The following is a 14442-nucleotide window of genomic DNA, read 5'->3' as shown; positions in this document are numbered from 1 at the left end:
AGAGGGGGATCACCCCTACAGCTTAGAGCCAGACAAAATGATTCAAACTAGCCAATCACTCACTCTGACCTGCCTTGCCTTTCCAGCGGGAATCCCAGTAAAGGAGTGGCCTTAGGTCTCCCCCTTCTGCTTCTTGTCTTTTGCCTCCTGACTACCCTGGTGTCTTTCCCATATGGCCCTGTGTAGTGTGCTGTGCTCCAGTCTCTAGGACCTGTGAGTATAACAAACTGTTTTTTTTTTTTCCCAGAGGCTCTCCAATGTCTCCTCTTATGGCTGCACCTGACTGACCAAAGAAAATGTTGTGCATATACACCACAGAATACTATGCAGTCATAAAAAAGAATGAGATCACACCTTTTGTGGGAATGTAGATGGAGTTGGAGGCCATTATCCCTAGCAAACTAATATAGGAACAGAAAGCCAACTACCACATGTTCTCACTTGTAAATGGGAGCAAAATGATGAGAACTCATGGACACATGGGTGGGAACAATAGACACTGGAGCCTACTTGAGAGTGGAGGGTTGAAGGAGGGAGAGGAAGAGAAAAAATAACTATTGGATACTAGGCTTAGTACCTAGCTGACAGAATAATTTGTACAACAAACCCTGTGACACGAGTTTACCTATATAACAAACCTGCACATGTACCCCTGAACCTAAGTTTAAAAAGAAAAAGAACACAAAACATGGGTGAACTTAGAAAAGATTTATCTTGAGAGATAATAGGCATCATTGTTAAACAAAAGGACTCAGGAGCCACACCACCTAGGTTCTAATCCTGCCTCTAATCCCACCTCTGTCAACCCTTACTGCCAGCAAGTTATGTAAACTTTTCTGTCCTTGCTGTCTTCCACTATAAAATGAGAATAATAGTACCATCTACCTTATAGGGTTGTTGTGAGGATTAAATGACCTGGTACTTATAAAGAGCTTACCACAATGCCTGGCACATAATATGTACTTGATAAAGTAGCTATTATTAGTATCACCTCATAGGAATGTTGCAAGAATGAAACTGAATAATGTATGTAAACTGACTAACACGCATCTAGTATATAGGAGGTACTCAATAATGCGAGTTACACCTAGCTATTTTTTATTTTGGTAAAATATATGACATACAATTTACCATTTTAACTATTTTCCAGTGTGCAGCTCAGTGGCATTAAATACATTCACATTTTTGTGCAACCATCACGACTATCCATCTCTAAAAGAGTCCATCTTCCCAAATTGAAACCTCATGCCTACTAAATAATAACACTTCATTTTTCCTTTTCCCTAGCCTCTGGCAATCACCATTCTACTTTCTGTCTTTATGACTGTGACTATGTTAAGTAATTCATATAAATGGTATCATACAATATTTGTCTTTTTGTGCCTGGCTTAATTCACTCAGCATAATGTCTTCAAGGCTCATACACATTGTAGCACAGGTCAGAATTTTCTTCCATTTGAGAGCTCCATAGAATTTCACTGTATGTATATACAACATCTTGTTTATCTATTCATCCACCTACAGGCATGGGTTGCTTCTACCTTTTGGCTACTGAAAGTAATGTTGTTATGATCAGAGGTGTACAAATATCCATTCTATTACTAGTTATTTAGGAGTAATTTTCCTATACCTTTTTTCCTTCAAGAAAATCCATTTTTACATTTAAACTATCATCTTACTACCCTTATGTTATCTTCATACTAGTCAGAACAAGGAAGAGAAAATAATAATGCAAAATGACCAAGGTAATGTAACTTGGCTGGTTAAGTATTGTTTATAAAGTGCTTGATAAATTACCTTTGTGAAGTTCATGATAGGTGATATATGTGGAGGTGTTTTATAAGCTGTAAAACACTGAATAAATATAAGGAAAAAGACATCTGTTCGACTCTTGTTCTCTTGGAAAATGGATCATAGAAGGTTTTTCTATTTTCCTCTTACCACCAATGAACACGACTGACAGTGTCAGGAGAGCTCTGGGGATGAATCTGGGAGTTAATTGCAGCTGTAAGGTTGATGAAAACACAAACCACTTCTTCGTTGGGTTCAACAAACATATCAGCCCTTAAATTTCCTGGTCGTGCAGTGATAGACTTCTTTTTTTAAGATTGAGAACTCCATTTATTCTTTTTGATTACAGCAATTGCAAGGTGCTCCAGGTTAACCTCAAGAGAGTCTGGATGCTTTGACCGAGTCAAAAGATGTACATGTATCTCCCTCTAGGATGCATGTCATTAAAGTTGCCAACACACAAAGAAATTTAACTTAGACTGTCACATTACCCATTGATCTTCAAAGCTCATCAATCTTGCATCAGATTACCAGGATAGTGTGACGCTTTTATCACCATTACACTATAAGAAACACAGTGCAGTCATACCGTGGCCAAGTCAGCAAAGACACCTGCTTTGATGGATGATCACAGTTGATCAAGTTTGTCAGTTGCTTTATGTGTTTTTATGCTTGTTGTATATTCCTGCCCAGAGAGTAGAGGCTTTTAAGGGCACATCTGTCAATGGATTCAATTTCACAATGCCATGTGATTGCTTTACTTACCCCTGTCTTCTCATCAAAGATTTTGATTCCTCCAAAGGAGATGGTTAAAAAGATTTTCTGTTTGTGTTCTCCTTTGGAACGAGCGCCAGCAACAACGCCCTGTTGAAAGGAAGAACATGGTTTTTACTTTAGTGTTTTCATTTGAAAATTCTCTCTGGTCCCAAAGGCATGTCAGATTCCATCAACCAATGCCACCAATCATGCACACTGCTTTCCCTTCGCACTTCCATATTTCTCTACTCAATGCGCTCACATCTCCTTGGTGTTTTAGGGTAATGCTTGTCCTAGTGCTTCTAACACATTGTATAGAGAAATATTTGAATGTTCACTCACTTAACTAATCAAAATTTATAGAACGGTGTCTAGATGCTCAGCTCAGAATTGGGGGTCCCAAGATAGACACAATATTGTTTTCATATTAATGTCTTTTCTGGGTTTTATGTTAGATATGGTTTCAATCTTTTAAATAAAGGTGAGCTGCTAAGTATATTCCTACAAATAATTTTATTTTTTATAATTCTGGAAAAAGTTTTCATATGAATCAATTTTAGATAATAGAAAATAAAAACAAATGCTAGACTGTCCATTTTGCTGGAAAAAAATGTGATCAACATAATTAAATGCCTATTGATTATAATTTTTATCCAAAGACATTTTGTGTTTCCCACTACCCTTGTTCCTGTCATTCTCACATTCCATTTATCAAAAAAACGTTTCCTCACTGTCTCAAATGTTTTATAAGCCAAAGATATGTCTACAAGTTAGTGAGAAGGTAAGCTTCACAAAAGGTTGGGGTGTTACTTTGTTCACCGCTTTATCTCTAGTGCTTAGGACAGTCCTTGGAGGGCAGGTGCTGATTAGCAAATAATTGCTAGATGAATATGTGCTATCCAGAGTCCCCCAAAGTTGATATGATTCAAGTTAAGAATAAAGACACTTGCTTTTTAAATTAGATTCTGTGTTGGCCACTTGCAGGACAGCATGGGCTCCATACTAGGGTACAACTCAGGGGATAAAGACCTTTCAAGGGATCTACACTCTCAGGGGCTGTTGCTGACCATGCATTAGGGACCTTGAGGCTTCCAGCCTGGCAGAGGCTCATTACTGCCAGCCTCTAAAGATGGCAAGATTAAGCCCAACTCTCAGCAGTTATGGTTCTGGGCTTTTAGAAGAAGAAAAGTATAAAATAATGATTTCATATTTCCAGGAGACAAAAAGTACTATGTGCTATTCTCAGCATCAGTTTTGGGGAATGGTTGGTGTTAGAGAGCAGTAGGTATGACCAGAGGTATGAGGAAGGCACATTCTGTTGAGGATGTTTGATTATCCTCACCTTGGGTATTGGAAATATTCTGTGGAATCAGAATATCTAAGTTATACTCCTGGTTCTGTATAATCTTGGGCAAATTACTTAACCTCTTAGTTTCACTTCCTCAAGTGTAAAATACATCATTTTTTTGCATGGTTGAGAGAATTAAATAAACATTTACTTAAAGTACCTAGCACAATGCCTGGTGTACTGAAGAAATATAATAAAAATTAATTTCATCTAGAAAATACATGAATGTCCATTACAATTTGTGTTTCAGTTCCTATTTAGACACCTGCTAGGAGGAAATTCCCTCTTCCAAACATCGCCCATTCATTCTCGAGCACGTCTTGCAGACTCACAGACATGCAGAATGTATAGCACCACAGAAAACCTTAAAACTAATAGATCCAACTTTCTCAACTGACAGATGAGAAAAATGATGAACTGAAAGGTAGTAGACCGTCCTGAGACAGCATAGGAAATTGGTCAAAGAGCTGAGACTGCAACTCAACTCTCCTAGCACTTGGTGCTGGGACCAGTGATTATCCTTTACATTGTGTGTCTTCTTTCTAGGGAGCCTAAGTTTCTCTCCCTACAACCCCCTTCCAATCTTCCTCTTTCAGCCTTTCAAAGCTTCTCCATATTGACATAAGACCCCTCCTCCAGCGACTGCTCTCTAAAAGGTTAGAGTAACTCTTAACTTACATACAAAGCAGAGTTCTCTGTCTCTTCAATCCCTCCCCACATTCACTGGTTTCTAGATTGCTCATTGTGCTCCTTGTTTTCCCATGAATTCACTGTGGGATGCTTTTAAGGAACATGCAGAAATGGCCAAAGTATGTCTTTGGAATCCCAGGGGTAACTCCTAATTTCTGTTTAATGCCACCCTCTCTGACCCTCTTAGCCAAGAAAGCACACCCTTTATGCCAAATTGCATCTCCTTTGTTTTCCCTGCTTCACTTTCCTCCTGGAAGTTACCACCATCTGACGTTTCACAAATTCATTCGTTGATTGTCTGCCTTTGCCTAATAGAACAAAAGCTCAATTGTGCATGGAAATTTTTTTATTTGGTTTGTGCCCAGGGCGGAGAATGGAGCCTAGTGTAAAGCAGGAACTCAAAGAGAAGGAAAGTGACTTTCTCTCACTTGACTTTTAAATCTGTGTTCTCAGATGGATTTGGAGTAAAATAATACATGTTACTATCCCTTCACACCCCAACCTTCAATCTCAGCTACCCAGGATACATACAAATCAGAAAAATAATTAGTCCCTTGATGGGGGCTGAATGTGTCCCCTCAAATGCATATGTTGGATCTTAATTGCCAGAGTGATAGTACTGGGAGGTGATTAAGTGATAAGGGTAGAACACTCATAGAGGGGATTAGGGTTCTTATAAAAAGGCTTCAGAGAAGGAGTTCATTCCCCTTTCTGCCCTTCTGTTTTGAGGATACAGCATGCATCTGCTTTGGAGGATGCAGTAACAGGCACCATCTTGGAAGCAGAGAGATCAAGGCCCTCACTGGACACCCAACCTGCTGGCCCCTTGATCCTGGACTTCCCAGCATCCAGAACTGTGAGAAAACAAATTTGTTTTTTATAAATTACCCAGTCTCAGGCATTTTGTTACAGCAGCACAAATGGACTAAGACATGACCTCCTAAAGGAAAGTACTGGAAGGACTGTCAAAGACGAGGAGACTGTCTCCTTCTGGTTTTATTCCTTCTTCCTTTAGATGAGAAGAGCACAGAACAGGGTGGGGAGAGGGCTACACCTTTGGTCAGGAAGAGAAGTTTCAATGTCTCCATTTCCAAAACAGTCCTAACAGCTCCTAGCTAACAGATTTCCTGGAATATCAAATAGCAATAATTCCTAGCACATAGTAGTGCTGATTAGATACTAAGGCCCCCTTTGCTTGTTGGTGTCAAGTGGCCACCAAAGAATTCCCTGGTAGAATATGACTGTAGGTAAAGAAGGATGGAAAAAGCCAACATACATGTTCCAGGAGCATTTCCACTTGGGGCTGCTGATGGTGACTTTACATGACAAATGAAAAAGAGGACAATCCATAAGGTGCTATCTTTGGGGAAAGAAAAGTACCATCTTATCAAGCATGTTTTTCTTGTGAGACAGGACTCTGGGTCAAGCTCTGAAAAACTGCACTCAGTCTAGAGTGGGCCTGCCACAAGACAGTGCCTTCAGGACACTGACGGGCTCATCTCCCCACAAGATTATTCATGGCCACTGTGCAGAACTAACAGAGGCCCAGGAGACAGCTCTGGTTAGGGAGTCAAAAGAAGTGGATGTAGGTCCTGATATGGACTCTGTGCCTGATATTAGCCACCTGACCTAGTAAGTCACCATTGGAAATCTGGAAACCAGGGAGTCAAACATTTTCTTGGGTGCCTATGCTAGAGGTTCTCTTACCCATCATATAATTTAGTCAATATCACAATCCTGGGAAGTAAGAATTACCTCCCTCATTTTACACATGAGGAAACATAAGACCAGGGGATCAAATAACCTCCTAGAACCTAAAGGGGCTAATAAGTCATAGAACTGAAAGTCAAACAGTGATCTTTCTGATTCTCAAGGTAGGAATCCTTCTACTACAATCCTCTCTTCTCTAAGAGCCCCTTTTTGGGAAACAGATTTTTAAAAAATGACCAATGATGCATGCTACATATATGTCCAAAAGTTTATGAAAATAGCTAGGTAGAACCAACAGCTACCAAACTTAGTGGTGAAGAGGAACCCCAAAATGAGAATAATGTTCACGTTTCTCACCTCCTAAGAGTGTTGGGACACTTAAGCAAACTATGTATCTACTGCACTTCGCACAGTGTGCAGGGAGGGCTCAGTAAATAACAGTTATACTTTTGAGACCTAATATTGATATGATTAAGCAATACTACGTGCTAGGCATTGTGTGAAATGATTGACACAGGCATCCTCAAGGGAGTCACAAGTAGGCAGTATCTCGATGGAGGACGTTACATATAGAGAAAAGGTCAGGCATGCCAAGCAAGAGTCACAGGCTGCCTTGTTCAGCTCAGGGGTTGCTTTGAGAATCAGATGTATGATGTACATGAAAGGGCTCCGAGAACATTCACACAGCATGGTACATGCACCCAACGTTATGACTGTGCTCTCCAGGGAACATGTAAAACATATGTGTAAATGCAGGAGGCTTCAGGCATGAATTCTGAAAACCTTAGAATGCTATTCCAGAAAGCCCCATGTAATAAGCCTAGTCTCCATTCTCCATTCTCAGTTCTAGCTAGTTACCAGGTATATGAACCAAAGGGAAAAAATTCATTCTAAGTTTCATTTTTTCCCAGTTAAAAAGGGGAATACAAGTATCTCTCTCTGTCCTGTTTTTGACCAGAGACTGATTCCTACAGACTAGAACTGCATTCTCTGATCTCCTGAGCTTCCTTCTCCCTGGCTCCAGTTGTGTTCCACCAATGCAAGGCACAGGCAGGAGATCAGCAGGTAGGAGAGAGAGGTCAGGGCATTGCTCCCCACTCCCTTATCATCCTTCATTTGCATCTCTGGTAGTAGCTATATTTTGTGTGGTGAGAAAGGGAGACTTTCTTATCAATTGTGCTCTCCTTGTGTTTCAGTAAATATATATCTTATTAGGAGTGGTAATAGCTTCCCACTGTTGCTAGATTCTGAGTACCTCACCACCCCTCATTTGCTACCTTAAATTTACCCACCCGTTGGAAGTAGCTCCTTCATTAAAGTATCCTCATCTGATCTTTCTGGGGTAGATTTTGGTTCTTTCAGGACTCTGACTGACATACTTAAGGTTCTGCACTTAGCTCTCTATGCACTGTCTTTGGAGACCTCATCCTTTTCCTTAACTTCAATCACCACCATTTTGCCACCGTCTCCGAAAGCTGACTACTTTAGAAGTCAGTGATGTGTGATGTGACTACTGGGTAGTAGCTTACTGGTAGGAGCTTAAGATCTAGTTTGGGAACTTCAATAAATTAAATGCAAATACAAAACAGAATACAATTAAGGGCAAAACCGTGTCTTGTCGAACACAGGCCCTCTTGGTATCTGGGTTAGAATTCATTTTATCATAGATTAAATGAAGGCTGTGAGGCAAATATTTTAACTTCTCTGACCCTCAGATTTCTTCTTCACAAAACAAGGAAGCTAATATGTATCTCATATGATCAAAATATATAATATATGTAAAAACACTTTGCGGATTGTAAATTAAAATATGATGTCAACAAATGATGATGATGATGATGATCATGATGCTTTGTTGGTACACAGGCAATGGGTCACTCATACTCATTATATGAATCCCCTCTCAATCCCCTACAATCCAAGAGAAAACTCTCTAATGCAAGAACATGCACCAGCTTCAGAGAGTCTAGCAAAGGAAACAGAATTTTTATTTCTCATATGGCCTAACGTGAGTAAGTGGGCCTTTTTGCAAGGGTAAGAGGCATTTTGTACTTCTCTCTTACTTTCCTGGGCAGATGGCCAAATGGAGAATTGATCATTTATGTTTCTGTGTTTCCTAAAGAAAAACCATGGGGAGCTGAAATGTCAACATTCTTCTCAGCAACCTGCATATAATGAAACACAATTGCCTGGAAATCAAGGACCCCTCAACAAGTTCAGCACATCTGACAGAAGTATGTTATAGTAGGACAAACTCTCAGGGCTTTGGGGACCTCATGGTTATAAGAGGTGACAGATGGAGCACTTCACTGCAGGTCACACACACACACACACACACACACGGTTGGCAGCCATTGCTAGGTCTAGTCCAGCTAGCTTGGGCCAATGTTAATCCTGAGTGAGAATGTTCAGGGAGCAGAGGCCAAATCCTCTTAGGCCTCAGTGTTTCCAAGAAGGCAGCTGGCCAATGAGGTGCTCTGTGACCGAACCTGGTGAATGGTCATCTCCCAGATGCTGGGAGCATGAGCTCTTTTCTCCTCCTCAGCAGACTTGTGGCTCTGGATGAGAACCAGATCTCTGCATTTTCTTCATGACTTTTAATTAAGATTTGTTAGAGCAAATCTCCATTTGCCAGACTTCATATTCATTGAGGAGGGACTTCAGCAATAACAAAGATCTTGGCCCTCATCCCCATCTTTGACTAGGGTCCCCTTGGGATGGAAGGTGTGGCTCTATCTGATTGGAGAGTTTGAAGCAGCAGCGAACATACAAAGATCAATCTCTCTGGGGCTCTCTGTGCAATCTGCCAGCTGAAAGACAGACTGCATTCTCATCTGATCTCATGCACGAGTCATGGGTCCTATTCTGGGCAAGTGCAGGGGTTGGGAGAACAGGGGGATCTGCAGTTGTCCAACACCCCTGCAAAATAAGCGGAATAGCTCATCTCATTCAAGAATGCTCACTGTGGCTGTGTATCTAAGTCACATCCTCCAGGCCACCATTTATCAGTCAGAAAGCTAGAGTTTGGAATTCTTCCTGTCCAACTCTTGTCTATTAATCACTCAGATTTGAACTTGGGAGAAGAAAGCTCACCACTGGACTACCCTAAAATTGTATAACATTGCTTAATTATTGAAAAAACAAGATGCACTAACTTCTTCCAAGGTGAATGTGAAATCATGGTATTGATGTCTTTTATGCCTTTTTCTAGTATACTTTATAGTAAATACATAACTATTAAAGTTTGTTTATATAACAGCTTAACAAATAAAAAGAAGACATATAAATGAATATCCAGTGTAGAAAATTAAGAGTTTTAAAAATCATGATTCTTAGAGCCATACTATAGGGAAACATAGCATCTGATATATATGCTAACCTACTAAAAATTTTGTATAGCATAAACAAAAATAATAACTGATTTACTCAGCATCTATGAAAGTAAAGGTGATGCCGATTTTATCACATTTTACATTTATGCATTTTACAGGCTTTAATACTTTTACACACCTAACAAGCTTTTTTTTTCTTTCTTTTACATTTGAAAATATTTCACTGACAAAGTCATGTCTTCATGGGCTATTTGAAGATGTATATGTATATGTATATGTACATGTACATGTACATGTACATGTACATGTATATGTATATGTATATGTATATGTATATGTATATGTATATATGCTCACATATATTGTTAGATGAAGGGGAAAAAGTCCGAAGACAGGAAACTGTATAAATTATAATTCCAATTTTATTACATATATGTGTATAATTCATATATTATATATGTAAAACCACAAAAAGAACTTGTAAATTATACACAAAAATGTTGACACTGATTGACTTTGTGGGATTGTGGATTATTTCAGTTTTCTTCCTTACATTTTTCTGTATTTTCAAAATATTCCATAATGCACATAAGTGAACTCTGTAATCAGAAAAATAAATAATATGTTTGAAATACATATGATATTTGTAGACTTCTTGCTAAATCATTTATTTTTTCAATATTTTATAACTTTTTAAAAGAAATAATATATGGACATCAGAATCTGAGAAAAGTGTTATTTTTGTGTACTTTTAAGGCTGTTTAATAAAATAATTTATTTTGTATATTTAAATTTCTGGCCAGGCACAGTGGCTCACGCCTGTAATCCCAGCACTTTGGGAGGCCGAGGCAGATGGATCACGAGGTCAGGAGTTCGAGACCAGCCTGACCAACATGGTGAAACCCCGTCTCTACTAAAAATACAAAAATTAGCCAGGCCTGGTAGTGTGCGCCTGTAATCCCAGCTACTCAGGAGGCTGAGGCAGGAGAATTGCTTGAACCCAGGAGGCAGAAGTTGCAGTGAGCCGAGATTGTGCCACTGCACTCCAGCCTAGGCGACAGAGTGAGAATCCTTCTCAAAAAAAAAAAAAAGAAAAAAAAAATCTAATTTCTTTCTTAGATTCCTCAGAGAAAAGGGTTCTTTATAGCATTTAAAATCAGAAATCTCTTCATGATATCTCCAAATCCCAAAATATAATTACATTTTACTTTAAGGATATTACTTTAAAGTGTTTGGGGTACATTTGTAGAAATTATAAGAATGAATAAAATCAACTTTTATCTTAACATCTCTTACCATATGGCAAAAAAATATATATTATTTATTCAAAAATAACAAGATGGCAAAATTCATAAAATGTGGGGGACAAAACAATTTGATAATTTTGTACTTTTATTTTTGCAGGAGTTGCAAAATGAAAATAAAATGGAATAAAATGTGATACACTCAAAAATTGTAAACCTGGGCCTACCAAAATATTTCCACATAGTAGGTGCTCAATAGACATTTGCTGAATGATTGAAATCTCTTCCCAATGAAAAAATATGGTGATTCAACAGTGAGCCAAGTAATTTACCAATAAATGAATAAAGTTATTTACGATTATGATGGTAATCACTTCTTTTCCTCATTCACATTAAACAGAAAGTATTGAAAAGAAAACGTTTGCATAGCACCTTGAGTTTCATCATGGAATCTTGACATAACTTGTCTCCCCGAGCTGCGGAAACTTCATCAATCCCGATCAATTTGGCTTTGTACCGGACCCCTTCACCTTTAAACCTCTTTATCAAAGTGGCTTCACTGCGATCCTGACCTAAAAAGAGAAAAAGCAGATTCAAATATGTAGCTGTGCAGACCCCAGTGGCTTTGAGTATCCACAATTCCAAGATCCGCTGTCTGGTTTCATCTACATTCCCGGAAAGTCAAATCACTGGACTCAGGAGAAAAGAATAGCAGTATTCCTAGATGCAAATTCTGACCCTATCCATTTAAGTCCTGAGACAAATTACTTCTCCTTTCTGAGACTCAGTTTTCTCAGGTAGGGAAAAATAAGTTAAAAATAACCACCCCAACAGGGTATTATGATAAATAAATCAGATAATATGTGTGAAACATCTAACTCAGGGTTTGATAAGCAAGAGATATTCAACAAATGATCATAATCACCCACTAAGAGTTCATGTCCAAAATTCTTGTTAGAATAATATTAGCACCGAGTCTCTGGCATTGCCAACATTCAATAATAGCTTGGCCAGGGTCCAAGACCCTCTTCCCACCCAATTCCACGAGCTGTTTCACAGTGAAACTCCAGAGTAATTACCTGAGGATAATTATCAAAAAACGGTTTTATGACATCTCTTCTGGTAAGTCATGTGTGCAGGAAAATAGGCTTCCATGCTACGTGCTATTGTGTGTCTGCACCTTCCAACAGGCTCTCTCAATAATTATTAAGATAATATTTTGCTAAGACACATCAACCAGGAGCTCAAGCATATCTACATGAAGTGAGGACAACAAAGTTAACTCTGAACTGAGGAAGCGCTTCATGCCAGATGTTCTCTAAACTTTATCCCCACTCTTCACAACAAGCAAACCAGTTCCATTTTCCAGATGATGAAGTCGAAGGTCACAGAGTTTAGGTAGCTTGCCCAAGTAAACATAGTCCCAAACAAGATGAATATGTAGGAATTCAAACCCATCATTAACCTCATCATACTTTGACTAGTCAGAGGTCTGGACATTGTACAGTTGGTTCTTAAAACCTGGAGTGTCCTATCTGTCTGTTATTCATCTCCTATAATATCCTTAACTTCAACTTTTGATTTCTCCTTCATCATGCTTACTTCATCTGTCAGAAACACAGAGCTGAGGACATTAGAGATAATTCAGCCTGTTTCCCTCTATCTACAGACGTGCAAACTAAGGCCTTTCTATATTGTGGGGTTGGGAATTATCAGAAGACATGCTTAAATAGAAAAAAAAAAACAGCAATCACTAACCATCATATAGTACTTTTCGATTGACAAAACACAACTTTCATTTCATTCATTTATTCATTCATCCCTTACCGAGCATCTCCTCTGTACCGGTGCTATTATTCACTGGCAACAGATGAATGAGACAACATCTGTGCCCTTAGAAGCTTAAGTTTTTGGTGACTGCAAATACAAATGTATTTGCATTACGCTAAGTGTGTAAGAAGGTTCAAGCTTTAGAATCAGACATCCTTGTTTCGAATCATAGGTCCCTCTTGTAAGTCAACTGAACTGTCTGAGCCTCAGTTTTTTAATGTGTTGGATGACAATAAAGTATCTACCTTACAGCATTAGCATGAACAGTAACTTCAGTGAGATAGTATGTGTGAAGCATGTATTTATGTGGTAAGTTTTCTACAAATGGTAGCTGTCCCACTGTTTTTCTTTTTTTTTTTTTTTGAAACAGTGTCTCACTTCATCACCCAGGCTGGAGCACAGTGGCGCGATCACAGCTCACTGCAGCCACGACCTCCCAGGCTCAGGCAAGTCTCCTACTTCAGCCTCCCAAGTAGCTGGGACAACAGGCACACACAGTCATACTTGGCTATATTTTTGTAGAGATGGGGTTTTGCCATGTTGCTCAGTCTCAGACTCTCAGACTCAACCAATCCACCACCTTGGCCTCCTCAAGTGCTGGGATTCTAGGCCTGAGTATCACCACTATTATAAGCCCAGTAAAAGAAGCAAGTAGAAGACACAATCCTGGGAGGGTGGGAGGCAGAGAGAAGGAATGTCTGTCCAGCCATAGGTCTGGACCTGTGGTCCTGACCCCCAGTTTTCTTTTTGTTTTTTCCATGACACCCCTGCTGACTCCTCGTATATTAAAGCCTCTGAGTAATATTCCATAAAGCAAATATAACACAGGGATGATTAGTCAGAAACTATAATCAGTATAATACTTAAGCCTCAGCATTCTGTAAGAGCAGATGTCAGAGACTAGAGCTAAGAACAAAGGGACATTTGCCATAATACACCTTATATCATAGCTAAACATCTCTCCTCTTCAACATATGACACTATTTCAGTCCATAATAACATCTCTTTCACCACTGAGACTTCCCCAAACTTTAATTATAATCACAATACCAGGTAGCATTCATCACAAAGCATATTATATGCATCAACTTGTTAAGTCCAGAAAATAATTGTAGAGGTAGGTACGATTATTCAGGTTTCATAGATGAGACTCTAAACTGAAAGTGTTAGAGGCCATGTAACTTGTCCAAACTTACTGAGTAGAACCTGAACTTAGATTTGTCTCATGTCAAAACCCACGTTTGTGGTTTGCTTGTGTTCTGTGTTTTCAAGGCTGTTCGCCTAACCACCATGATCAATTGCTTCTTTTCTACACAACTTTCTTATAAAGCCCCATCTTTATCTTGACCAAAACTCACCTGGCCCAAATCTGATGGTACTCAATACACTGGCAGCATTAAAACTCCATGGAAGGATGGAGAGACGGCTTGAAAATGGAACAGATTCTAGTCATCAGTCATCTCTAAAAAAATGTCTATGAGTCAGATACAAAGACAGCCGTAAGAAACATTTGTCAGGGCACAGAACTCTGCCGAGAAAGAAGATTCATAAGAGAAGGCAGAGCCATAGCAGGTGAACAAGGACAGAGATTAATAAGAAAATATTAGGCCATTTAGAGGAAAGTAGGGAGCCCAATTTAGATTAGGACCTAAGGCCAAGCTAATTTGTATGAAGGGCACTTAGGCAGTAGATAATCCAGTTTCTCATTAAACGTTTCACCATTAAAAGGGTAATTTTTCAT

General features: G+C 39.1%; 1 protein-coding gene across 19 annotated transcripts in view; it reads right to left on the bottom strand.

The window, feature by feature from the left end:
• DAB1 (DAB adaptor protein 1) overlaps window positions 1-14442 on the bottom strand; it is a 1275060-nt gene that overhangs the window by 147087 nt on the left and 1113531 nt on the right. For all 19 annotated transcript variants that reach the window (XM_054534040.2, XM_054534037.2, XM_054534022.2 and 16 more), the window contains 2 exons: window positions 11304-11443; window positions 2557-2655 (listed from right to left, as the gene is read on the bottom strand). In XM_054534040.2, coding sequence (XP_054390015.1) covers window positions 2557-2655; window positions 11304-11443 — 239 coding nt within the window. The remainder of the gene's footprint in view (window positions 1-2556; window positions 2656-11303; window positions 11444-14442) is intronic.

The sequence above is a fragment of the Pongo abelii genome, chromosome 1 (assembly GCF_028885655.2).
Source record: "Pongo abelii isolate AG06213 chromosome 1, NHGRI_mPonAbe1-v2.0_pri, whole genome shotgun sequence".
Taxonomy (NCBI): Eukaryota; Metazoa; Chordata; class Mammalia; order Primates; family Hominidae; genus Pongo; species Pongo abelii.
The sequence above is the reverse complement of the archived record's forward strand: the minus strand, read 5'-3'. Positions and strand labels throughout refer to the sequence as shown.